Source organism: Podarcis vaucheri, assembly GCF_965113315.1.
Source record: "Podarcis vaucheri genome assembly, chromosome: 6".
Taxonomy (NCBI): domain Eukaryota; kingdom Metazoa; phylum Chordata; class Lepidosauria; order Squamata; family Lacertidae; genus Podarcis; species Podarcis vaucheri.
Genome location: NC_138764.1, coordinates 45,571,954 through 45,594,738, shown reverse-complemented (window position 1 = coordinate 45,594,738; position 22,785 = coordinate 45,571,954). Strand labels below are relative to the sequence as shown.

General features: G+C 41.0%; 2 protein-coding genes across 13 annotated transcripts in view; one reads left to right on the top strand and one right to left on the bottom strand.

Annotated features, from left to right (window-relative positions):
• Positions 1-45: 45 nt before the first annotated feature.
• USP1 (ubiquitin specific peptidase 1) lies at positions 46-14,574 on the top strand. The gene is made up of 9 exons (XM_082228729.1): positions 46-1,073; positions 2,004-2,236; positions 3,771-3,900; positions 5,867-5,962; positions 6,855-7,015; positions 7,543-8,240; positions 9,410-9,580; positions 11,226-11,427; positions 13,516-14,574. The coding sequence occupies exons 2-9, from the start codon at positions 2,067-2,069 to the stop codon at positions 14,234-14,236; spliced, it is 2,349 nt and encodes a 782-aa protein (XP_082084855.1). The 5' UTR covers positions 46-1,073; positions 2,004-2,066; the 3' UTR covers positions 14,237-14,574.
• Positions 14,575-15,762: 1,188 nt separating this feature from the next.
• DOCK7 (dedicator of cytokinesis 7) overlaps positions 15,763-22,785 on the bottom strand; it is a 116,043-nt gene continuing 109,020 nt past the window's right edge. For all 12 annotated transcript variants that reach the window (XM_082228699.1, XM_082228704.1, XM_082228707.1 and 9 more), the window contains 6 exons: positions 20,573-20,662; positions 19,822-20,058; positions 19,129-19,272; positions 18,124-18,230; positions 16,960-17,127; positions 15,763-16,246 (listed from right to left, as the gene is read on the bottom strand). In XM_082228699.1, the coding sequence (XP_082084825.1) occupies positions 16,204-16,246; positions 16,960-17,127; positions 18,124-18,230; positions 19,129-19,272; positions 19,822-20,058; positions 20,573-20,662 (789 nt within the window). In that variant the 3' untranslated portion in view covers positions 15,763-16,203. The remainder of the gene's footprint in view (positions 16,247-16,959; positions 17,128-18,123; positions 18,231-19,128; positions 19,273-19,821; positions 20,059-20,572; positions 20,663-22,785) is intronic.

Below are 22,785 nucleotides of genomic sequence, written 5' to 3'. Positions count from 1 at the left end.
GAAGGAGTAATTTTAGCCTTAGGCCAGGTATTTGATCTCTTTTTTTAATTGTTGCGAAGGAGTAATTTTAGCCTTAGGCCAGGTATTTGGCAATGCTGGCTGGGGCTGATAGGAGTTGCAACATTTGTAGGACAGCAGATTTGCCAAGTTGGTGACTCCCAGCTCCTCCTCACTGCTTATTTTCTGATCATTACTGGTTTGCCTTTCCAGCACCCCAGGGTGCAGCAAATTACTGTTGCAGATGCTCTTGTGTCAATTTGATGCAGATACTTCTCGCCTTCACTTCCGAGAAGCCCAAAACGAGCATTAAAAGTCAAAACGGAAATCGCCAGCGCGTGTGAGTCTACCCTTTTTTTAATAGATCTACGACTCCACCTAGTTTCCCCTTTCGCGCCTTTTTCTCTCCCCTACGTTCCTTCAGGCCTCTGCGTCCCAGCAACCGTTACACTGTCACTTTTAAAAGAGCACTATGCTTTTCTTTTGGCCTTGGGGGGTAAAGTGATTGGCTAGTCAAAGCAGGCCGCGATTGGTCAAGCGACGGAGCAGGGTGGGGCCGATTCGTATTTCCTTTTCTTCCATCCGTCTCCTGTTGGCGGCGGGCTTTAAGCTTTCCAGCCCAGGCCTCTACCGTTGCACGCGCGCGTTTCCGCGAGGACCCTTCCGAGCTGTCCAAGCCACCCGCCTGAGCCCAAAAGAACGAGGGAGGCAGGGAGGCAGCGATTTTGCTTGCACCAGAAGCGGCGGCGAGCCCCAAACCAACTAGGGAGGCAGTTTGCCGAACTTTTCACCGCCTCAGCGGGCGGTGACCGTGGCTATTATCAAACCGGCATCCGTTCAGGACAACCCCCGAGTCGCCGGGCGGGAGAAACGCGGTGGGGGAACGAGGGGTCCTGGCGGTGTGCAAAACGCGCCAAGTTTCCCGTCGCGGGCGGGTGGGTGTGTGACTGAGCTTGGAGGGACCCCAGATCCCCTCAGTCTATAGAGCAGCTGGGGAAGGGGCTATTCCGGGGCAGCGCCCTCCCGCGCCTCGCCCACGGGGACCTGGCCAGGACGAGAAGATGTAGCGGCGGCGGGTGAGGAGATGCGGCGGCCGCGCCACCATGAGCGGGCGGGGGCACAACTCTGCCTGCTCTTTACCGCCGCCTGGTTCCCCGGGGGGGGGGGGTTCCGAGGGAACGACTGCGGGCCGCTGCTGGTTCTCTGTCGCTTCGAGCCGCAGCCCTGCCTGCCCGAGTGGAGCTTCAGGGAAGAATATTCCTCTTCACCCTTGAGACGGAAATTAGTTGTGAAGTGGAAGGCGCGCTACGGAACTCTCCGCTGCTGGTTTTTTTTTTTTTTTTGTCTGTCACGGGCGGAGCCAGGCTTCGTGTGGAAAGGGGGGGGGGATGCAGAACCTCAGTGAAGTATTTTTATTGATTTGGGGGGGTAGTTGCCCTTCTCCCCTTTTCCCTTGGCTCCGCCCGTGGCGTCTGTGCAGGGGGAGCGTGTCTGCCTGCTTTCCTCCTATGGAAGGTTTTCTCGGCTTTCGGTTTTCATCCTTTTCGCATCCAGTGCCGGGCCGAGAGTATTTTTGGGGGGTCGTTTCTCGAGCTGCCCTCAAAACTTAGGGCGGGGCGGAGGGGGAGATGCCTCGGGGTTGTGTACCGGAAAAGTAACGACATCCCGACGTTCTTAAGTCAAGTACCTGGGGCGATTTGGGGCTTCACTCTGCAGTAAATAGGATTTCCGCCCTGGCCGGTAGCGTCAGATTCCTGCACTGTTTCGCTTCTCCTTAACAACCCAAAAAACAGTTCAGAAGCCGCCGGCTTTTAGTGTCTAGGTCAAAGGGAACTTTGTATTAAGCGGTCGCAGTTTTGAGTTGCATCGCGCGCTAATCAAAGCGCAGTTGTGTTTCCCGGCCCACTTCGGCGTGTGCTCCAGTTGCTCTTGTGAAGCTGTGTCGTCACAATGCACGCTGCCGCTTACAAAACATACAAACGTGGTGTTTTATATGCTTTTGACAGGCATGACTACAGGTTGCAGTTTTATTGCGTTCGTCCCTCGGGGTTCTCTGGTGAGGGCGGAAAATGCCAGGCGTGCTGCCCAGTGACAGTAGCGGGCTTTCAAGAGGCACCCCCACGAAAAGAAGCAGACTTTCACTGAAGTTCTTTCAGAAAAGGGAAACAAAAAGAGCTCTGGATTTTGCAGAATCGGCAGAAAATGAGCAAAAGACTTCAGAATATGAATGTTCTGAAATGTATGTAAGCGTTTATTTTTCATTAACTCATCACAATGTGCAGAGAACTTTTAAAGGCATTTTGGTGGATCTTCATTTCTATATTTGTGTTACAGTGTATGCTTAAAGTTCTGTATCTTACTGTATCAGTTATGCAAAAATCTTATTGGCTGTGCTTAATTACTGTAACTACACATATTTGCATTGGCTTATGTATATCCCAGCCTTCAATTGGCTTTTAATGTTTTCTAACAGAAGACTGTAATGGTAGGCTGTTAACATAATGGGTTATAACTGAAATCAGTTTGATTACTGGCATTCTATCTTGGTGACAATTTGTTTTGTATATAGGTAGCATTATGTACATTCTATGCTAATTGAGGGTAGAACAGGCATAATACAACCCAAGTTTAAGTTTTCAAAACTCCATTGAGCCCAGTGGAAGAGATTTAGGAATGTACTAGACCTTGAACTTTTTTCTGTCAAAGGACTTAGCAGAGTTGGATAGAGAGCAGAGTTGGATACATAGCCTGCTTTGGGTGGAATAACAAAAGTGAACTGTTTAAAACATTAAATTTGGTAGAAAGGTTTTAAAGGATACAGGCCTAAGAATATGTAATGGGAAGTAAGAACTACTGTATTCTGTGTGATTAACTTCTACACACAAGATTGTGCTGCACACCTTCATTCTTGATTGCAGGTTTCTTACACTTTAGCAGGTTGTTTCCATATGAGAAAATACTTAATTTTTTTAAAAAAATAGATTAAGGTGTCAAAATGGAAAACTAATTCAATAGGCTGCACTAGGAATAAACTTTAAATCCTGGTCTAATTATGACCATACAGTATATTGTTGGCCTAATACTTATGTGAAAACGGGAGCTTGTGTGGGATAATAATACTTTAGCCACTGAAAAATTCCTGGCCAGAAAGAAATCTGTTATGTTGTCAAGGAAAACACAAGAGTTATCAATACCATTTTTGTACTTATAATTTTTGTACTTTAATTATCTTATTGTACAGTTAGAGGCGGCTAATTCATTATTTTTGGAGTGTTATTTTTATGTGGTACCTCAATAGTGGTACTCACCCCGTTGTGGGGATTCAAACCGTCAACCTACTGATCAGCTAGCCCAAGAGGCTCAGTGGTATAGACCACAGTGCCACCTGCGTCCCTTGCTCTATCCCAGCTCCTGCCAACTTAGCAGTTCAAAATCACACCAGTGCGAGTAGATAAATAGGTACCTCTGCGGCAGGAAGGTAAACGACATTTCCGTGTTCTGTTGTGCCAGAAGCGTTTTAGTCATGCTGGCCACATGACCCAGAAAGCTGTCTGTGGACAAACGCCGGCTCCCTTGGACTGAAAGCGAGATGAGCGCCACAACCCCATAGTTGCCTTTAACTTGACTTAACTGTCATGGGGTTCTTTACCTTTTACCTTACTACATATAGCAGGGATTAAGAAACAGTATTTTAGTAAAAAGTCAATTTCTAAATTTAGAAGACACCTTGCACGTGTGTATTTTGGAATAAAATATCTTTTTTTGTATGACAGTGACCAGGTAGTTCCTGCAACACAGCCACTTTCACCGTCCCCTATCTGCTGTGAGAAGAAAGACAACATGCTACCTTTTGTGGGCTTGAACAATCTTGGTAACACGTGTTATCTTAACAGTATACTTCAGGTAAGTTCATAACAGGTTAAAAATATAGTGTTGTCTAAAGTAATTTTGTGTGAATTAAGGGAATTAAAAGCTTACTTGGTGGGTATTTACGTGTGCTGCATGAAGGAAGCAACAGAGGAAAGAGGCTGTAGAGAGCAAGATTTTTACCTTTCTCTTATTGTAGACCCATTGCACAATATTAAAATTTATTTCATTCCATATATATTCCATCTTTTGTCATGGAACCCACGGCAGCATACTGGTGGTTCCCAGGAGGTGGTGCAGGCACTGACCAGGTTTCAGGACGTGCTCATAAGTTGGGCAATTTGCTTTTTGTTATAATCATTCCTTTTCCATCTTATGTCCTGATGGACATAAGTTGTGTAACAAATACATTGTACAAACATTGAAGGTATGTGGCAGGCTCTAGGATATTGTTTTCTTAGTATGGTTTGCAAAATATTAAAATGAGGTGTATTTGAAGAGGCTGTACTATGAGTATAATCCATCAAAAGTCAAGCCATTGTCTTTTAACTTCACATTTTCAGAGGAAGTGCTTTAAAAATGCTTGCTTTACCTAGCTCAAAGGGAAAACAAGGAAAGCTAAACATGAAAACAACATTAAAACCATAGTACTGATAAAACCTGCAGTAGCTTGACCCACTATGCCTCCTTTATCCAAACATCTGCTAGATCAAAACAGTTTCACCTGCCTATTGATAACCAGGCCTTGTCAGGAGATTGGAGTTCCAAAATCGAAGCAGAATGATTGAGAAAACTTGGATACACAAGCTATGTAGCATAGCTTTATTTCTGTTTGAGTTTGTTTGGTTTTTTGTAATGGATGTAACCTTAAAAAAATAAAAATAATATGAGAACTTTGAAGCCAGTATATGGCATTTAGAAATAATACTCAAACAACATGAATGAAACAGTGGGGCAGGGGGAAAGTTCTTAAGAACCAATGTACTGTAAAACACTTTAAAAAAATAACAGTATAGGGTGGTACCTCTAGATATGAACGGGATCTGTTCTGAAGCCCATTTCGCATCCTGAAGTAAACGTAAGACGCGAGTGAGCAGGTCGCATTTCGCTGCTTCCACACATGCGTGTGACGTCATTTTGAGTGTCTGCGTGAGCGGCAAAACCCGGAAGTAATGCACTCCGTTACTTCCGGGTCGCCATGGTATGACTTCAGCCCGAGGTATGACTGTAATCAGATTTCAGAATAATCAGATAATAGTAAAAGACAGGTGGTCATAACTATAACACCTTATATACTCAGCAATTTATTAAGGCCTGACACTCGCTCATCATAGAGACATATGTTTAAGATTTATCTTGACAGTATGGTTGTCTTATTTTGCAACAGATATATATTTAGACTTATTTATTCACTTCTGTTTATCTACAGTTACATCTGTTGATGTCAACTTCTAAATTTGTATCCTATTCCTCCAAGGAACTCAAAGTGGCACATGCATTGGGTCATCCTACATTTATTATCTTGCTTTTTCTGCAAGTTTGGGTCAAACTGCACAATCAAATCAATGGCTTAATAAACTAGTTTATTAATGAGTGGCATAACCCTTCCATGCCCTTTTGTTCTACCCACTGAGCAAATGGCTAAGCAGTTCAATATTCTGTTTATAAAAATAGGTTTCTGTTATACACGAGCCTGGAAACCTATGGTTAATGACTTGTGAGGATATTAAGCTATGGTTTGAAGTTAGCTTATTATCTTGGCTTGATTGCAAAGGTGTTCTATACACCCATAAGCCAGGATATAATTTTTTGTGAATCAGGCCATCTAGCGGTTGGTCCAAGGTCAACCAGTGTCCTTCATGACTTAGCAGGGATTTGAAAGCAGGCCTCCCTGATCTAAGTGAAATACTCATTCTGCTACATCACACAAATAAATAGCTAAATATGTGTTTCACGAATTCTGTTTTCCTTCATTGTACTGCATGCCTTGTTCCTATTTTAGGTGCTTTATTTTTGCCCTGGCTTTAAGACTGGAGTGAAACAACTATTTAATATAATTACAAACAAGAAGGAAAGCTTAAAAGGTGACACTGATAAGGTGAGAACATACTATCTATTATTGGGCATATTGTACATAACAAAAGTTAGTATATCATAAGTTCAATATAAACAAATCCTTCCATTGGAAGAAAGTTTATTTTGAAAGATGTCACTTCTGTAGCAGGGTAATTTAGACTTGGCATGCCTTTAGAGGTGCTAGCCCCATTAGCACAAAGCAGTTTGCATTGAAACCACTTGCTATAAGGCTGGACGGTGGGTGGAAACTCAGTTTTAAGTGGTTTGGATGCAAACCACTTTTATGTAATGGAGCAAGCCCCTCTGAAAGAGCACTAAACCTCCATCAGCTTATTGATGCTAACAGGTAGCCCTACTTGCAAAGGCGTTTTAGGGAACTCATTTTAGGATCCTGATTGTTCCATAGTAGCTGTCTATACCTGGTGTCTTATGTGATGTCAGATGTGGGGCAGGCGAACATGGTTTGCAGGAAATGACCTTGTGGGTAAAAGTAGGACACCTGAATGCTGGTTGTTCCTCACCCTTGTTTTAAGACTAGTCAAATGTGTTCCAGGATAGACAGATGATGCCTTATATGGTATCTTTTTATATGGTATGGCATAGAATTAGGACTGAAGCACAATGAAGATTCGTTTGTTAATGTAGTTCTATAGTCACTTTCAGACAGTAAAAGGGTCATTTAATTGAATTCAGTCTTTGGCATTAAGTAAATAACAACCTAATATCGGTACAATGATGATAACATTGATACATTTGAAATTTTGTATCACAGAATCATAATAGCTTGAGCTGATGTGCAAAATGAAATTAAACACATCAATATTATGAAAAAGGATTATAAAATTATGTAACTAGCTAAAAAGGCAAGAAATTTAACTTTCAAATGCAAACACTTATTTTCTCTGTCTTTATAGGGGGAAAGTAAAGAAGATTCTCTTGCAAGCTATGAATTGGTCTGCAGTTTACACTCTTTGATTGTTTCAGTTGAACAGCTTCAGGCCAGCTTTCTCTTAAATTCTGATAAATACACAGATGAACTTGCAACTCAGCCAAGAAGACTACTAAATACGCTTAGGTACAAAAGATGTGTTTCTAACTATTTCTGAAGCAAATGATATGGAATATTGTAATTTTCTACAGAAAGACAGCCTTTTAAGTTTATTGAATTATTCCTATTCACAAATATGTTCTCCAGCATCTTCTTACAGTAGATGTGTTCATTTCTAGTCATTTTATAATGTGAGATAGCTCAGCAACAATGCAGATTGAACCTGTTCTGTGATCTCAAATCAGTCAAATTTAAATGACTGATAGGCAAAAATAGCAAATTATCTGTAATATACTAGTTTTACAAAAATATATCTCCATAATTCTAAATACATAATAGCCTGCAAAACTGAGAACTTGATGAAGCTGTACATCTACCTCATTTTAATTTTGGATCCCCCAAACATAGTGTAGTAACTTGAATTGTACTTAAAATGTGTTCCCAAGAAGGGCACCTGCCAAATTTGGTTATGCTCATGAATCCCTGTCTAAACTGTGTCATTAAGCTATTTTTTGACTGTGTATATTAGGTAATGTGTTGCATTTTTTTTAAAGGGAACTGAACCCCATGTATGAGGGATACTTGCAACATGATGCCCAAGAAGTATTGCAGTGTATATTGGGACATATCCAAGAAACATGTCAGCTGTTGAAGGAACAACTGAAACCCAGATCACTAGAAGAGCCCACAGCTGAACTAAAGAAAACTACTAATCAGGATATTGTCAGTACTGGTATTGTTGAGGAAGATGTTAGTTTGATCTCTGAGCAAGCTATTGAGGACGGTGAAGATAAAACTAACGGAAATGCAAAAAGAAAAAATGATACAGAGGATGGCAATGAAAAGAAAAAATCCAAAGTTTCCAAAGAGAAAAATGGAATAGAAGAGAATCAGAGACGGACCAGGTCAAAGAGAAAAGCCCTGGAGGAAAAACTAGAAAATCAATCTGAAGCAACCATTAAGCATTGCATTGAAAATGAAAATACAAAACCAACCCATAAAAAATCCAGACTTCGATTAAATTGGTTAAAATCTTCAAGCAAGCAACCTAGCATTCTGTCCAAATTTTGTAGTTTGGGAAAGCTGACAACAAACTTGGGGTTCAAAGAGCCTGTTAAAGAAATAGAAAACTCTGGATTCACAGACAGTTTCCGCAAGTGTGAAAATGGCAGCCAAGGAACGGAAGACTATTGTGATCCATCATCTATTGAAAGCACTGTCGAAAAAGAAATTGAAAAACGATGCCAGAGAGGTTAGTCTTATGAGTAACTTGTGTGTGTGCCCAGTTTGCTAAGATCACCTGGCCACATTTTTGTGTTTTCATTAGTGGTAGAAGAGATGGAACAAGTCACATGAATTGCCTCCTTGGCTTGGCTCTTTTTTCTTTTTTACCACAGTCGAGCTATGAAGGCTGTACATATTTTGTGGCTTATATAATATACAGTTGTATATTATATACTAGGAAATAAGCATCATTTAACTCAATGGGCTTACTTCTGAGTAAACATTTTAGGATAGCGCTGTAAACCTAGAAGCAAGACTACTAACCCAACCATGTTTCATGGCTGGGTTTTGTGTCTCACTTTCTCCTGACATTAACTATGCATGGTGGGACACAGGGTGGAAAGAGATTGAGATATGTTTAGTTCCAGCAGTGTAGCTTTCTTGTAGGGCAAAGCAAAGATGGCTGATACTTGCCCTAAGCAAGCAGAACAGTGGCATATTGCAGGGCTGGGTTAACTAGATCTGAGTTGGCAAATATAACAAGCCAAAATGTAATACAGCGAAGGTCAGTGTTTTAACATTTCTAATACTTCTGGATTTAACTTAATGAAAATTAAATCAATAGTTTTAGTATTCTTTAAAACAAAAACTGAAAATACTGGGATTTCTTTGTAGGGGTAGATTGGTAAAGTTCTTTTTTAGATGTAAGAAGCTGCCTAGAATGGTTAAGCCTGTATGCTAAAAGATCTTTTATCTTGCCCTATGGAAAACCATTTCCTGCATAATGAATGATTCTTCTTCACATACTCCCTTTTTGAGTAAACATGCTTAGGGGTGTGCTGGTTGTATCTGAAAGATAGGGCTGCAATGACATTAGCGAGTTCAATATCAAGAATGTACCCCCAGTGTAGTGCCTAATAATTGAAGTTCCTAATAAGAACTACACTGTTCATATGGAGTGGGATCTAAAGAGATCCAAAGAGCTGTGGATGGAACTTCCTGCCTTGGTTTACAGTTTTTGAACTATACTTTGGAGCATTTCCTCTTGCTGCTACAGCTGCTCAAAGATATGGGATTTGGAGGAGTAGTGTCATATGCAGTACGAGGAGCTGCAGTAAGATGATGAAATTCAGAGAACTCTAATAATATCTATTCAGGAAAAGAGTTTAACCTAATCTGGTATGTGCTTCACCTTAGGTTCAGAGTTAGCTGTCTTCGATTTAGTGGAGAGACTCTTCCAGGGTCAGTTGGTGTTACGAACACGATGCTTAGAGTGTGAGAGTTTCACTGAGAGAAGAGAAGACTTTCAAGATATTAGTGTGCCAGTGCAAAAAGAAGAGTTCTCAAAAACAGAAGAGAATTCTGAAAGTAAGTATAAGCCACAGTAAATTTTAAGTATGTCTGTGATTCACATGCCTGTGTTTGGTAGGAGTATGCATACTTTACTTGCCAACTGTAGTTAAATTCTGGGTGTACATTTCTATATATAGTTTTATTATTTTTTAAGTTGTATCCTGACAACTTGTCACCTGATGGGTGCTGACAGACATTACCTTTTAAAGTACATATGCAACCATTTTCTTGGAAACAGCTTTTTCCCAGCTTACACTTGATGCCAAGGGTGGGGCAGGTGGGCATGGTTTGGGGAAAACAGTACTGTGAGTGAAGTTAGGATCCCTGCTAGGCCTAATCAGGCCCATGGGCTGGAGTTCCCCTTCTGTGCTGTAGATCAGCAGGTGAACACTGCTTGATGAAGGAAATTCAGAGCTACAGCTTTCCCCCAGCAGAGATTGCTATTCAGCTCCCAAGAGCAAGGGCCCCTTCCCAGTAATTTTGTTCCACTGTCAAGCTTAAATGTACAGTAATCTTGTAACTTAAGGTCACTACTTTAGGAAACAAGTCTTTGCCCTCTTCTGTATGACAGCCCTACAAGTATCTGGTTGGTTTGTTACATTTTTCTTAGAATGTTTTCATCTGCTGATTTGGTTGCATTTGTGTGCTTTTTAATTTTTTCCATGGCATTAATAAAATGTAAGCTACCTTGGAAGATGCAGATGCATTGGAAGGGTACGGCATAAGTTTTCTAAATAAATATGTCTTTTCACCAGGTGAAACATACCTAGTTTCTCCAACCTTTTCTCATAGGCTTTGTTTTCCATTTTTCATTATCCTCCACTGAACCAATTCCAATTTGTTTATATGCCCTTTAAAAGCACAACACCCAAAACTGGAAATAGTACCTCAAATGTACAGAATAAGGTGACACTGTTATTTAGAAACTAAGATTCTTTGAATACAGCCCCAAAATTGCATTAGCCTTTTTGCAGTTGCACCACACTGATCAGACCTTCTGAGAGAAGAAATAGGTGTGTGCCAGAGGGGTGGTTGTGGTGTGAATGTGCTCAGTATGGTATTTCAGTTGATGGCTATTGTTATCCTATAAAACAGGCATAGGCAAACTCGGCCCTCCAGATGTTTTGAGACTACAGTTCCCATCATCCCTGACCACTGGTCCTGTTAGCTAGGGATGATGGTAGTTGTAATCCCAAAACATCTGGAGGGCCGAGTTTGCCTATGCCTGCTATAAAATGTCCCCATTCTGGTTGCTTAGAAATGTGTGATCATACCAGTCTGTAACGTGCTGAAATGAAGCATGGCAATCTACGTAAGACAGATACTTCCTATAATACAGGTCTTAGTTACATGGAAGAATGCATGGCTCTAGGATTCTGCAGGTTTCTAGGATGGTGTTAAACCCCTTCCCCACCTTAAAGAAACTGCCTTCTGTTTGGTTGTGCTGAAGTATGGAGATTAGGAATTGGCTTTGGAGAGTCATGAGATCACAGCAGAGCATAAGCTTTGGAACCCTGATGTGTAGTTCTCTAGGATTCTGGCACTTTTAAAAACATTTGCTCACATGTCCTGCACTCATATTATCGTGGTCAACAACCTGATTTGTATTTAACTGCTTACAGTATTGGGCAAACTAAATATAAGCAACTTTCTTTTGTAGTTTCTCCAGATCCCAAAACAGAAGTGAAGACTCTGAAGTGGGCAATTTCCCAGTTTGCTTCAGTGGAGAGGATTGTGGGAGAAGATAAATATTTCTGTGAAAACTGTCGTCATTACACAGAAGCTGAACGCAGTCTTCTATTTGACAAAATGCCTGAAGTTATAACCATCCACTTGAAGTGCTTCGCAGCTAGAGGATTAGAGTGAGTATAGTGAATAAACCACATTGAACTACTGGAAGTAAAACTGCACAAATATAAAATAATAAAATGGAACCCACATCAAGTGAATTTAACTTCTGGAAAGAAGAGCATGAACTATATTGTTAGGTATCCCAAAATATACTGTTGAGATTGTGCTTCCCATGGAATTTGCACAGTAGCTCAGTTCCTCTAAGCATGAAGGGGGAGAGAGCAGTGGGACATATCCTGCAGCTTCTTACATCCTTACAACAAAGATATACACTCATGGGGATCTTGTGTGATCAGTGTTTCTGAATGCAGGGAGGGAAGATACAAGACTTCCAGAAATGGTGTGCCTAAAATTATTTGTTCTTGCCACTACTTTTGAAATAAAAAAATTAGTCAGACCATATGGGGTGTTAAAAGTTTCCAGCTCTTTCCAAATTATATGCATGCAAATATCCCTCCTATGGAAAGATCTGCCAGCACAAGCAGCTCAGGATGCAGCGGATCTCCCAATCCTAGTTTAGTTTAGCCTGGTGTAAGTTGCTTAACCCGCTTGAGCTGAAGCTGGTGTTTGTCCTCAAAAACGGGGTGTAATGGGGCAGGACTAGGGAAGGCTGGATTCTAAGCTCATACAGCTCAGTCACATGAGCTGGCAACCTACTGTAGAACACTTATTTTTAAAAGGCTTGTTTTCCCTCAACCAGGTTTGGCAGGAGCAGCCCTGCTGCTTAATGGAGTTTGCATCTGGTGCAATTTTACAGTGGCTTAATTTACATCAGCATGCTTCCAGAGGATTGCTCCCTTAGTGTGCATGTACCTTTAAGCAAAATCCTCCTTCTAAAATAAAAGTCATGTGCTTCATTGTCATTACTTTGGTCACAGTCAAGTACTTTCTTGTAACTCACGCTTTGTTGGGAAAGCAGCCAATATTAAATTCTACTCACCTGGTGATGAATATTTTCTTCAACAGGTAGACCGTGCTAAAGCAGACCTAAATACTACAAAGTGTACAGTTGTCTAGAGAAATAAAAATAAATTAGGCAATAGTACAATGATAGTATTTTATGTGAGTGTGCCTAAACTAGCAAGCACCCCATTAGCAAGGAAAGACTGCTGGGTAGCTTCCTTGATTACTTCTAGGCACGGTGAGAATCAATTGTCTTGGCTTACTTGCCATTATTTTTTCACTAGTTGCAAACTCTCAAAAGACTTAAATGATTAAGATCTATCCACTAATAAATGTGTGTTAGAATATGTATTCTATTCTTCCCACTGTTTCTTGTTTCTCATGGAAGGTCTTAAATATTTTAAAACAGGTATCTCTTCCACTGTAGTCCCACATTATATCTATTTAGGTCATGTTCATAATACATAAAATATATTGCCAAATAAACCCTGTTCTTAATTTTCCACTATTGTATGGCTTTCCTTGCTATTTAAACACCAATCAGCATATAATTATAGACTATCTTTTGTAAGCTTTCAAATATTAGATACCTCAGGCAAAAACCAGTGGATTGTAATAAAAACAAGGCAACCAACAGTTCCTGCTGTTATTTTACTGGAAGTTTAAGTGTAAATTAAAGGCATATCTGAAATTGAATTATCTATTGAGCGGATTCTCTCAACTGTCCCCAATATGAATTTCACTGTTGTGAAACATGAAATTATTTTACAATTTGTAAGTGCAAAGAGATGGGGGGAAATTAGCTGGTGTCTTGTTGTAATGCTTATTCAGAAATACCTATGCAAATTGCTTACCTATTGGGCTGTCTTTTGAAATACCTAATTGTCAAAAAAAAATTACCTTTGTAATAGTTTAAAAAATGAAAAAAGTTGCTGTTGTTCAGTCACTTGATTTGTTACAGCAAGAAATTAAGTACAGTATCTTAATATGTTGGAGATCTAAAAGCTAAGCACTAGAGTACCTCATTTTGGTTCAAGGTTTGCAATATTACTTGGTGATAATGCAAATTTAAGAGAATCCAAGTTTAAGAGTGACTGATATCCTAGAGCAACAGGAAAGCAAACTAGATGAATTTTAAAATTTAAAAGAGCTGTGCAAAGTGACAACATAATCTATTTATTACATTTCTCCCCAAGGTTTGATTGTTACGGTGGGCTGTCCAAGATAAATACTCCTTTACAGACACCTCTCAAGCTGTCTTTGGATGACTGGAGCATAAACCCAGGCAACGAAATATATGGACTGTTTGCTGTAGTGATGCACAGCGGTATTACAATCAGCAGTGGGCACTACACAGCCTCTGTTAAAATTACAAATTTGGATAGCTTGGAATTGGACAAGGACAATTTAACAAGTGATCCATTTTGTAAAATTCACCCAGAGCCACTGAATGAACAAGAAGCAAGAGCTGTCACTGAGGACTATGACGACGGTGAGGTCTCCTTTAGAGTCAGTGGAAGTGCTCAGCCTAACAAAGGACTGAACAAAAAGAATATAGAAGCTGTGGGGCTTCTTGGAGGACAAAAAAGCAAGCTGAACTGTGATTTGCCAAGCAACAAAGCAACCCATTCTGAGATGATGGCTAACATAGTCACTGAAACTAAAAATGCAGAGCATAGCCATGCTAAAGAAGTTGCGGAGTTTGAACGCTGTGAGCAAACTGATCCTGCTATCGGACTAGAAAATAAAGCAATGCATATAATGCAGAGCTTGAAAGAGTATGAGGGGAAGTGGCTACTTTTTGATGATTCCGAAGTGAAAGTTACAGAGGAAAAAGACTTTCTCAACCTTCTGTCCCCCATTTCCTCATCTACATCTACTCCTTACCTGCTGTTTTATAAGAAAATTGTAGAGTGAGGTTGTATTTTAACTATGTAAATAAGTTTAGCATCTGATCAGCACTGAAGAGCACCTATGAAGCTACAGAATGATTCACCAGACTAAGATTCTGTAAAAATGAGATGATTTTTTAAAAGTGGGTAATTATCTTTATAGATTATATACAGATCATAGCAATACAAACCTGTATATATAGTCTGTTGAATAAAATGCTTTAAGAGCACAGTAGCATTTAAAGGTGGTTCTAATTTCGTCACACTACTCATATTCGCTCTCTTTAAAAATAAAGTTATTTGTACTCATATTCTAGAGTGTATAGTTGATATAAATAAATCCAATTGCTTTTGCAAACAAAATATATTTTTTCTTTATTTCTAAAGCCATAAGACCTGAAAAAGTAATTGCTTCTTTTGTGCCCTTACCCTTCTCCATTGTTCCTCATACAGTCAAAATATGTGGTGGGATGCTCATCTCAGTTTCAAGGTAGGAATGCATACATGACTTGGTGTTTCAGTTTTATTTCTGAGTTCAGGTTAAGCTATTTTAGTATAAATATTTAAACTACTGAAATTTTTCTTTAAAAGATAAGCATAGCTAGGTACCAATACAGAGGGTTCCAGTTTCTAAGGACCACTTCACATTTTAGGCATGCAGTACTTTTGAAGGCAACAAATGCATGGGTTGCATAAGGGAGGTTTGATTGGTTGGTACTTTCTATTGAATGTACATGTGATGCTAAAACTAGGTTTGCTTTTGTGTAATCTGTGAACTGAATTTTCAATGTGCTCCACTTACCTTAACACTATTCTAACAGTAGTGGCTTTTACAGATTTCATCCCTTTCAAATATGATTTGTAATTGAGCACAAGGTGGACTAAAGGTATTTTTGGCTAAAGGCAGTTACAACATTTTCCAGTATGATGGTATAGTTTTCGAAGAGAATCATAAAATTTTGTAGTAGGCATATCTACTGAGAAGTTAGTCACTGCTTTAGAGTTTTTTCTCTGTATTAAGTGGTTTACAAATGTTCGTCAATCAACTGAATTGAATTGGGGCTTACTCTCAAATAAGGGGTTAGGATTGCAGCCTTGATGCTGAACTAGCAGTTTGCAAAAAACAGGCAGCACTGAAGCAGTAGCAGTGTTATGTAATGAATACATCATGTGAACACCCAGTCTACTTTATACAAGTCCTTCCTTCCTGTGCAGCATCCTTTGCTGAAGCCAGCTTAGCCTTGCAACAGGAATGAAAGAGATGAGCTACTTATCACCTCATGTCTGCTTGAAAGCCAAAAGTCCCTGCTTCACTTTCAGTGACCCAAAACAGTATTTGAAACTGGAAATTAGCGCTTTAGAAATAGGTTGGCTTTTGTGGACCCACATATCCCCAAGGTCATCCCAGCATTTTGAGGCACAAGCCCAATGTAACCATAGCCACGTGACACAAAAGTTTAAAAGTTTAAAAATGAAAGCATTTTGTACTTACCTTTCTCTAGGATCTTTTTTCACACAAAGATGAATTTTAAAAGCTGGCACACCAAGAAATAAAGTGTAAACATTCAAATATTTAATGGTACCATTAAAATAAACACTGCATTAAAAATGGTTTAAATGCATTTGCAAATGCTCCTAATATAAAATAAATATATGAACTAAAACAAAAACAAATTTAACATTAAAGAATGCTATAAATAATGGTTGATGCATTTGGAGTACCTCTGAATATTAAAAAATGTCTTAAAAAACAGTTGTGTTTACAGTCTCACCAGTAGTTTGTATACTGCTGCCATGGGGTTAAAAAAGGTTTGAAGTCTATATAATAATTCAGAAGGGAAATTTGGCCACTTAACACTTCCATGTAAATTGGTAAAATGTGTGCATGGTGTCCTGAACAAAGTCCAAAGTTTTATTTCCAAATTCCCGGTGTTGATGACACTGCACTCGTTTGTTCAGTACCTTAAAATTCTTAAGTGTATTTTAAGATGCTCAGATGTCCATTTTGCGAAGGCTCATTCTGCTGAAGGAATCTCTGGGGAGGAAAAAACAATGAGATAAGCTACTTCCCAAGCTGAACACCAGAGTCTGGTGGTGAGTAATATTCTGCTACACAAAGTGTTTGCATGTGCAGCTATAAAATTAACTAGTTCTATTCTATCTCAGAAGGGACGCGGGTGGCGCTGTGGGCTAAAGCCTCAGCGCCTAGGGCTTGCCGATCGAAAGGTCGGCGGTTCGAATCCCCGCGGCGGGGTGCGCTCCCGCTGCTCGGTCCCAGCGCCTGCCCACCTAGCAGTTCGAAAGCACCCCCGGGGGCAAGTAGATAAATAGGTACCGCTTACCAGCGGGAAGGTAAACGGCGTTCCGTGTGCGGCTCTGGCTCGCCAGAGCAGCGTTGTCGCGCTGGCCACGTGACCCGGAAGTGTCTCCGGACAGCGCTGGCCCCCGGCCAATAGATGTGAGATGGGCGCACAAACCCCAGAGTCTGTCAAGACTGGCCCGTTCGGGCAGGGGTACCTTTACCTTTACCTATTCTATCTCAGGGGTGACTAGAAGCCTAAGGCTCTGGTCTTCTTAAGTGTGAGAAAGAGGGCTTGGGGCCACAGATATAGGGGTGTTAGTAAAGTAATTGTAATGATTTTATATCACTACAGATAGGAACTTTCAATTTGCCTTCCCATGTACTTTTCCTATCCAGGAGACCTTTTAAAGAAACATTAACAAGAGATGTTAACATATAAAAATTACCTGTGGCAAGCAGCAGGAAGAACCGTCTTGTATAATTGGGGAATTTTTCTATTGATCAGAGGCTGAAGTGCTTCCTTGAGACGGTGGTAATTTCTTTCAAGCTCCCGCTGATACTCTTTTTGATCTGGACCAATCAGGCTCTTGTTCTTGCGCAGTGCATCTTCACACCTAGAAAACAAAAAAATTCAGACAATAGGAAAGTGACCATAGTCTACCCTCTTGGAGCCAGCCAGCAGCATTGTATCTGTCTCCTTTGCGTACACTCCTTGGGCCACAACACTAATTGCACTTATTTGGAAACATCCGAAACTTCCAACGCAGAGTGACTGCAATGCCAAAATTGGCTTTCACACAATAAAACATCAGTCTTTCTGTTCCTTGGAGTAGATGTCTCCAAGTCATCCTAGAAATCTGATTTCTCTAAAGCTGTCTAACAGTATTTAAAAAGAAATGAAGCTACTGCTTCTATACCAAAGCAGCTGGCTATACATGGTTCTCCAACATGTATATAAATGGTAAATACAAAGCACTGTGAGGTTTTCTGTGTTTCCTTGTTTAACAGCAGGAAAGTGCTCACCGTACATGTCCAGAATGCCCCTTGCTTAGAAAAGAAAAAAGGGGACTGCTCCTGAAAGTGCGTCAGCATTCATGGATCAAGGCCAAGACGTGCTGGAAGAACATCAGTGCCACCTAATAATGCCAAATCTGTTGTACGCCTTAGTTGTGCTTTTTTGAGGAATGTAGGATAAAGTTTCAAGGAATTTTCTAAATTATGCAGAAATGAATTAAGAAGCAATATACAGTATCTCAGAAGTCAGACGCCTTGCAACTCGAACGTTTTGGCTCCTGAACGCCGCAAACCCGGAAGTGAGCGTTCTGGTTTGCGAACAATCTTTTGGAACTTGAACGTCCGACACAGCTTCCGATTGGCTACAGGAGATTCCTGCAGCCAATCGAAAGCCATGCCTTGGTTTCCGAATGTTTTGGAAGTCGAACGGATTCTGTTCGACTTCCTATGTACGACTGTACATCGGGGCTGCATGGTGAGAAGGGACTAAAGTAAGTAATCAGACCCGCCACAAGACAATTGATCAACATATCTATCATGATCTTTTTTAGGACAATTAAAATGGGGAAAAAAAGATGTTCATTGAAACACAATACCTTTTTGTGAAGTCTTTGAAACATAGCCGTAGTTTATTATGGTGACGGAAGAGCTTAGGATCGTTCGGTATCTCTGATAAGAAAACCTGTGCAACCTCTAGTGGTCCCTTTAAAGAAGAGGCAGGTAGTGAGATACTTCTGCAGGGCTGGCTACTGGAATCATTTCACATACATGGAAGACTCCATAGAATTTCTTTAGGCTGTCTCCCCACTAGGACCACACTCCACAACCTCCCTTCTCTTCCTCTCTACGTGGACATTTATGCAACTGTCAAGAAGAAGGCAGAGCTGCACAAGGATTGCTTTCAAATGTTGCCTATAGCAGCTCTAAGGATGCATACAAACAGATCTCAAATTAGGACCCACCACACTCTCATTAAATATGTGTGGCTCCCTCCAGACAATGCAGTTGACAGTACTTAGCAAAGATTCAAATACTGATTCGGTCTGACGCCTACCCCTACTTGTTGGTGGGCACTACTGACCTCTAGTTTTTAGGTATCACATAGACATGTTTACCTAGGAATAAGTCCCATTGAACTCAACAGGGCTTTCTTCGGAGCAAACATGTATTATGTACTGCTATTCAGTGAAATGTCTGCCTTTAAAAAAAAAGTGAATCTTTTTTTAGAGATGTTCTGTCCTGGGAAGGGGAGATTACTACATCACATGTTCCATTCAATCAAAAGTGTGCACCCCTTGCTTCTGCTGTTAACTCACAGAACCACTTTGCTTCAGAGAGTGAAACTTGGCGAATGTGCTTCTACACACTCAAATTACTTGCATTTGTACACACTCTGTTAGCCACTACTTCAATAATACTGTCCTCTTAGTTCTTCAATACAAAACAAGTTATTTATATACACTATTATTACTGTTTATATGCAATATATGTTCAGAACCCATTTTTGACAATGTTTTTTAAAATAAGCAAGTCTTAATGGTTGTACTCATGGACCTTTGTGATCAAGACACTGACAGGACCTACAGGTTCTGTATCCTTACCTGATTTACCGTTGTGCCTACTGAACCTTGAAGCACCATCTGGAGCATTTTGGGATCTGCTGGATCTTGATGTGTTGCAAAAGCCAACTCTTGGGTTTTCTTTTGCATATCCTCAATGGCGACTTCAATTGGTGTCAAAATGATCTAAGGAAACGAACACAGGAAAATTTAAGAAGAACATCAGGGATTTCCCTTTTCATTGTGATTACGAGAAAATTTAATTTAGACTCCTAAATAAAGGGAGAATCAGAATTGTCGAGTTGGAAGGGACCCTGAGGATCATCAAGTCCAACCCCTTGCAATGCAGGAATATGCAACTGTCCCATATCATGCAGGGAATCAAACCTGCAACCTTGGTGTTATCAGCACCACACTGTAACCAATTGAGCTATACAGGTGTCTTGATTTTTCTTTTTCCCAGTTGCTAGATGCAAAGTACTACCGAAAAAATTAGAGCAGTTTCCCAGCAATAGTAATCATCAGTATCAAAACCTGACACCTGAAATAAAAGCTCCTCCTCTCAGGCTTTTGCAGTAAAAGCAGCTTTGTAAATGCATCTAAAACACATGCCAATCAATAATCAGCAAGCTGAAACTTTACTGAGCGCATTATTTTTTATGTTAATCATTCCCCCTCTATTTCTGGCATTTCTCCCTCTTAAATTTACAGTTACCATCACTGTTCAGGGCTCACCTCCTCCTTGTGAATGACATTAATCCGGGTTTTAATGTAAGGGAATGCATGTGATGTCGTGAGGATGGTCTTCCTCTTGAACTGTTCATGCAGCTCACCATGAGCTCTGCCATCCAACGTGAAGGGTGTGCAGTACATGAATCGCCGCAAGTTGTAGTTTTTGTCAAAATAGGTTATCCGGTCCTTCATTTCGTACGTGTCAAAGTAAGGCTCCACGTAAGTTATCTGTATATAGGCCTGGGGCAGAAAAACAGACTAGTAGGAATACACTGCAGAATAGTCACCAGCCAACTAGCAACCGCGCATGGCCCTCATTCACTCGTGACGCTGCTCCTGCTGCAGAATTTTTATGTTTGTGAGTGAGCAGCAAGGGGCATTAACCAAGAGACAGAACGAGGCCCACACCAGTGGAAAGCACAACTTGCCGCCATTTTGTCCTCCACACTCTGAACTTATATCTCAGAGCCAGTTGCAAAGATACAAAAGTCTGTGAAAGCAGACAACTCTTGCCTCAGTCTCCCTGGTGAAAATTGTCTAAAAACTGATACCTGATACCTGTATCTAGACTGAGAGAGGCGTGTGGATAAGGTCAGGGAGATCCTGAGATAAATGGCCCTGGTGCAGCATCATCTTAGCCACTCAATTTATTTTCTGGAACCATAGTTTGTAGCTATGCACAAGCCAGGAACAAGGGCACTTCTCACACTAGATACAGGAATGTCCAACTTGATACTTATTTTTAGCTTCTTACCTTGTTGGCATCTAATTTACATTTGTCGACAGGGTTAGAGTCCTTAATCACTTCAACAACATCTTCACCAAACCTTTCTCCATAAAAACCCTGAAAATGATCAACAAGATATTGTAAAGTGCAATCTGGAGCCAAGATTTAAAGGAAGGGTTGGCACATAATGTTAACAGAATCACATGAAAAACAGGACTATGGCTGTGGTGTGGGCTATGCCTGCATAACTTTGGGGAACAATTTTTTTTGGGGGGGCAGGAAAAATAATAACGTGGGGGGGGAGTCTGCCTCAAAGTATTTTGTCAATGTGGACAAATCCCATCATTTTATCACACTGGACAGTGTGTGCAGCAAAACAAGTTTAAAAGACCACACATTACACACTAAGCCAAGATATGAGTGAGCTTTGTTCCCCGAGTGCAACTGTTTTGTTCTTTCATTCATGAGTGTAACGATTTAGTCTTAATTAACAGTAGTTAATAAACTATATATGTAACTCTGTTCAAGCTGAGAAACTATAGTTAATGATTCCTAAACATGTCACGGTCCTAAACCAATGTTAAACCAAGGATTTGTATTCTGGCTTGTTTGGAAGCTCGAAACCATCAGTTCCCAGTCGGAATGTAAGGGGAAACTATAGCTAACTGAAACTTCCTGACTTGTACGAAGCAAAAGGTGAAGCCGCCGTCTGTGGGTGCATGAGGCTCATTCACATCTCAGCTTATTAAGCCAAGGTATGGTTGTCTGTGTTGGTTTCTGCTCTCTTCACTGTGCAGCAGAAGTGCTTGTCACAAGACAATGTTTACATTCCACAGTCAGAGCACTGTTGGGTTTTCACACGGGAATGGGAAGCTGGATGTGACGTACACTGGTTTCCTGTTTTTCACTGTTCTCTCGGTGTTCGTTATTCCGAGAAGAAGGACGGTTGCTTCTCTGCTCCAGCAGAGGCAAGATGCATGTTTGTAACTTCTCAATACTGAACTGAGAATAAAGCAACTTTAAGCATGTGGCACGTACTGTTCATCATTCCGTTGTGCAAAGGACTCTGCAATATCAACATTTTGGTTATGGGCCCAGAAAGACGTAAATCAAACTGAGGAGTGCCGGCAGAGGTACAGAGGAACGGATCGCGTTATCTGCTCTGCGCATCAAGTTTGATTGATGAAGGTATGTGCTCATGCTGCCCGGAGCAGCCTGGCAGCCTGCCAGCTCCTAGTTTATGGTTTTATGGCTGGACTTTGAACTTTTAAAGCCGTTTTGCCGCGATACAGTTTAAGGCAATGGCTGAGAAAGCGAAAGTACTTTTTAAAAGTGCTTTTGGAAAAAGCTGCAGTACTGTGACACAGCTTGATTAAAGCAGCAATGATGGCTGATGCAAAGCTGGCTGATGCTTTTGGGATTCCTAAGCTCAATAAGAATAATTACGCGAACTGGGTGCTATATGCAGAGGCAATTCTGCGGAAAGAAGGTCTGTTTAATGTTATTACAGACAACCCCCCAGCTCCAATTACAGATCAATGGGCTGCTAAGGATTCCAAAGCAAGGGGAACGCTTACATTGATAGTATCCCCAGAAGAGCTCTGTCTGTTGCGTGGCAAGACCACAGCCAGAGAAATTTGGAACACTTTAAGAGAAGCTCACTTCAGGACAGAAGCTGGTTCCTCAATGTACTACTATGGCATGGCTCTTGCTGAAGGTGGAGATGTGCGTAAACACCTGATGGAGATGCAGAATCTGAGACATGAGCTGCAACAGAGAGGACTCAACTTTCCAGAGGCTGTGTATTCCTTTATGATTCTACATTCTTTGGGTCCAAGTTGGGAGTCCGTTGCCACTCAGATTGCTGTTCAACCAACTGCTCAGCTCACAGTAGCCTATGTTACTGCCGTGATCCAGAATGAAGCAGATCGCCGGGGTGCTAGCTGCATGGGTATGGGGGAGTCTTCACAGATGACATCCCAGAGTGCAGTGGAACCACCAGAGGGCGCCAAAGCTTTGATGGCAGTGAAATGCTACTCGTGTGGACGTCTAGGCCATATGAAGAGGGAATGCAAATATCCCAGGGCCAAGACAGAGCAGCGCAGCGGAAGCTCATCGCGTGGAAAAGGCCAAAGCAAAGGCAAAGGTCCGGTGTCCAGGACAATGCAGCACAAGGCAATGGTCTCACGCTTCACTCCGAAGGTCGCAAAGGTCCAGAAGACGTCTAGATCTTTCTTCGT

What these genes read in the sequence shown, in the direction of transcription:
- USP1 (XM_082228729.1), top strand. Translation starts at nt 2,067, where the DNA reads ATGCCAGGCGTGCTGCCCAGTGACAGTAGCGGGCTTTCAAGAGGCACC. An exon ending in AGACTACTAAATACGCTTAG is followed by an intron (nt 7,016 to 7,542) that starts GTACAAAAGATG and finishes TTTTTTTTAAAG; the next exon opens with GGAACTGAACCCCATGTATG. An exon ending in TTCGCAGCTAGAGGATTAGA is followed by an intron (nt 11,428 to 13,515) that starts GTGAGTATAGTG and finishes TTTCTCCCCAAG; the next exon opens with GTTTGATTGTTACGGTGGGC.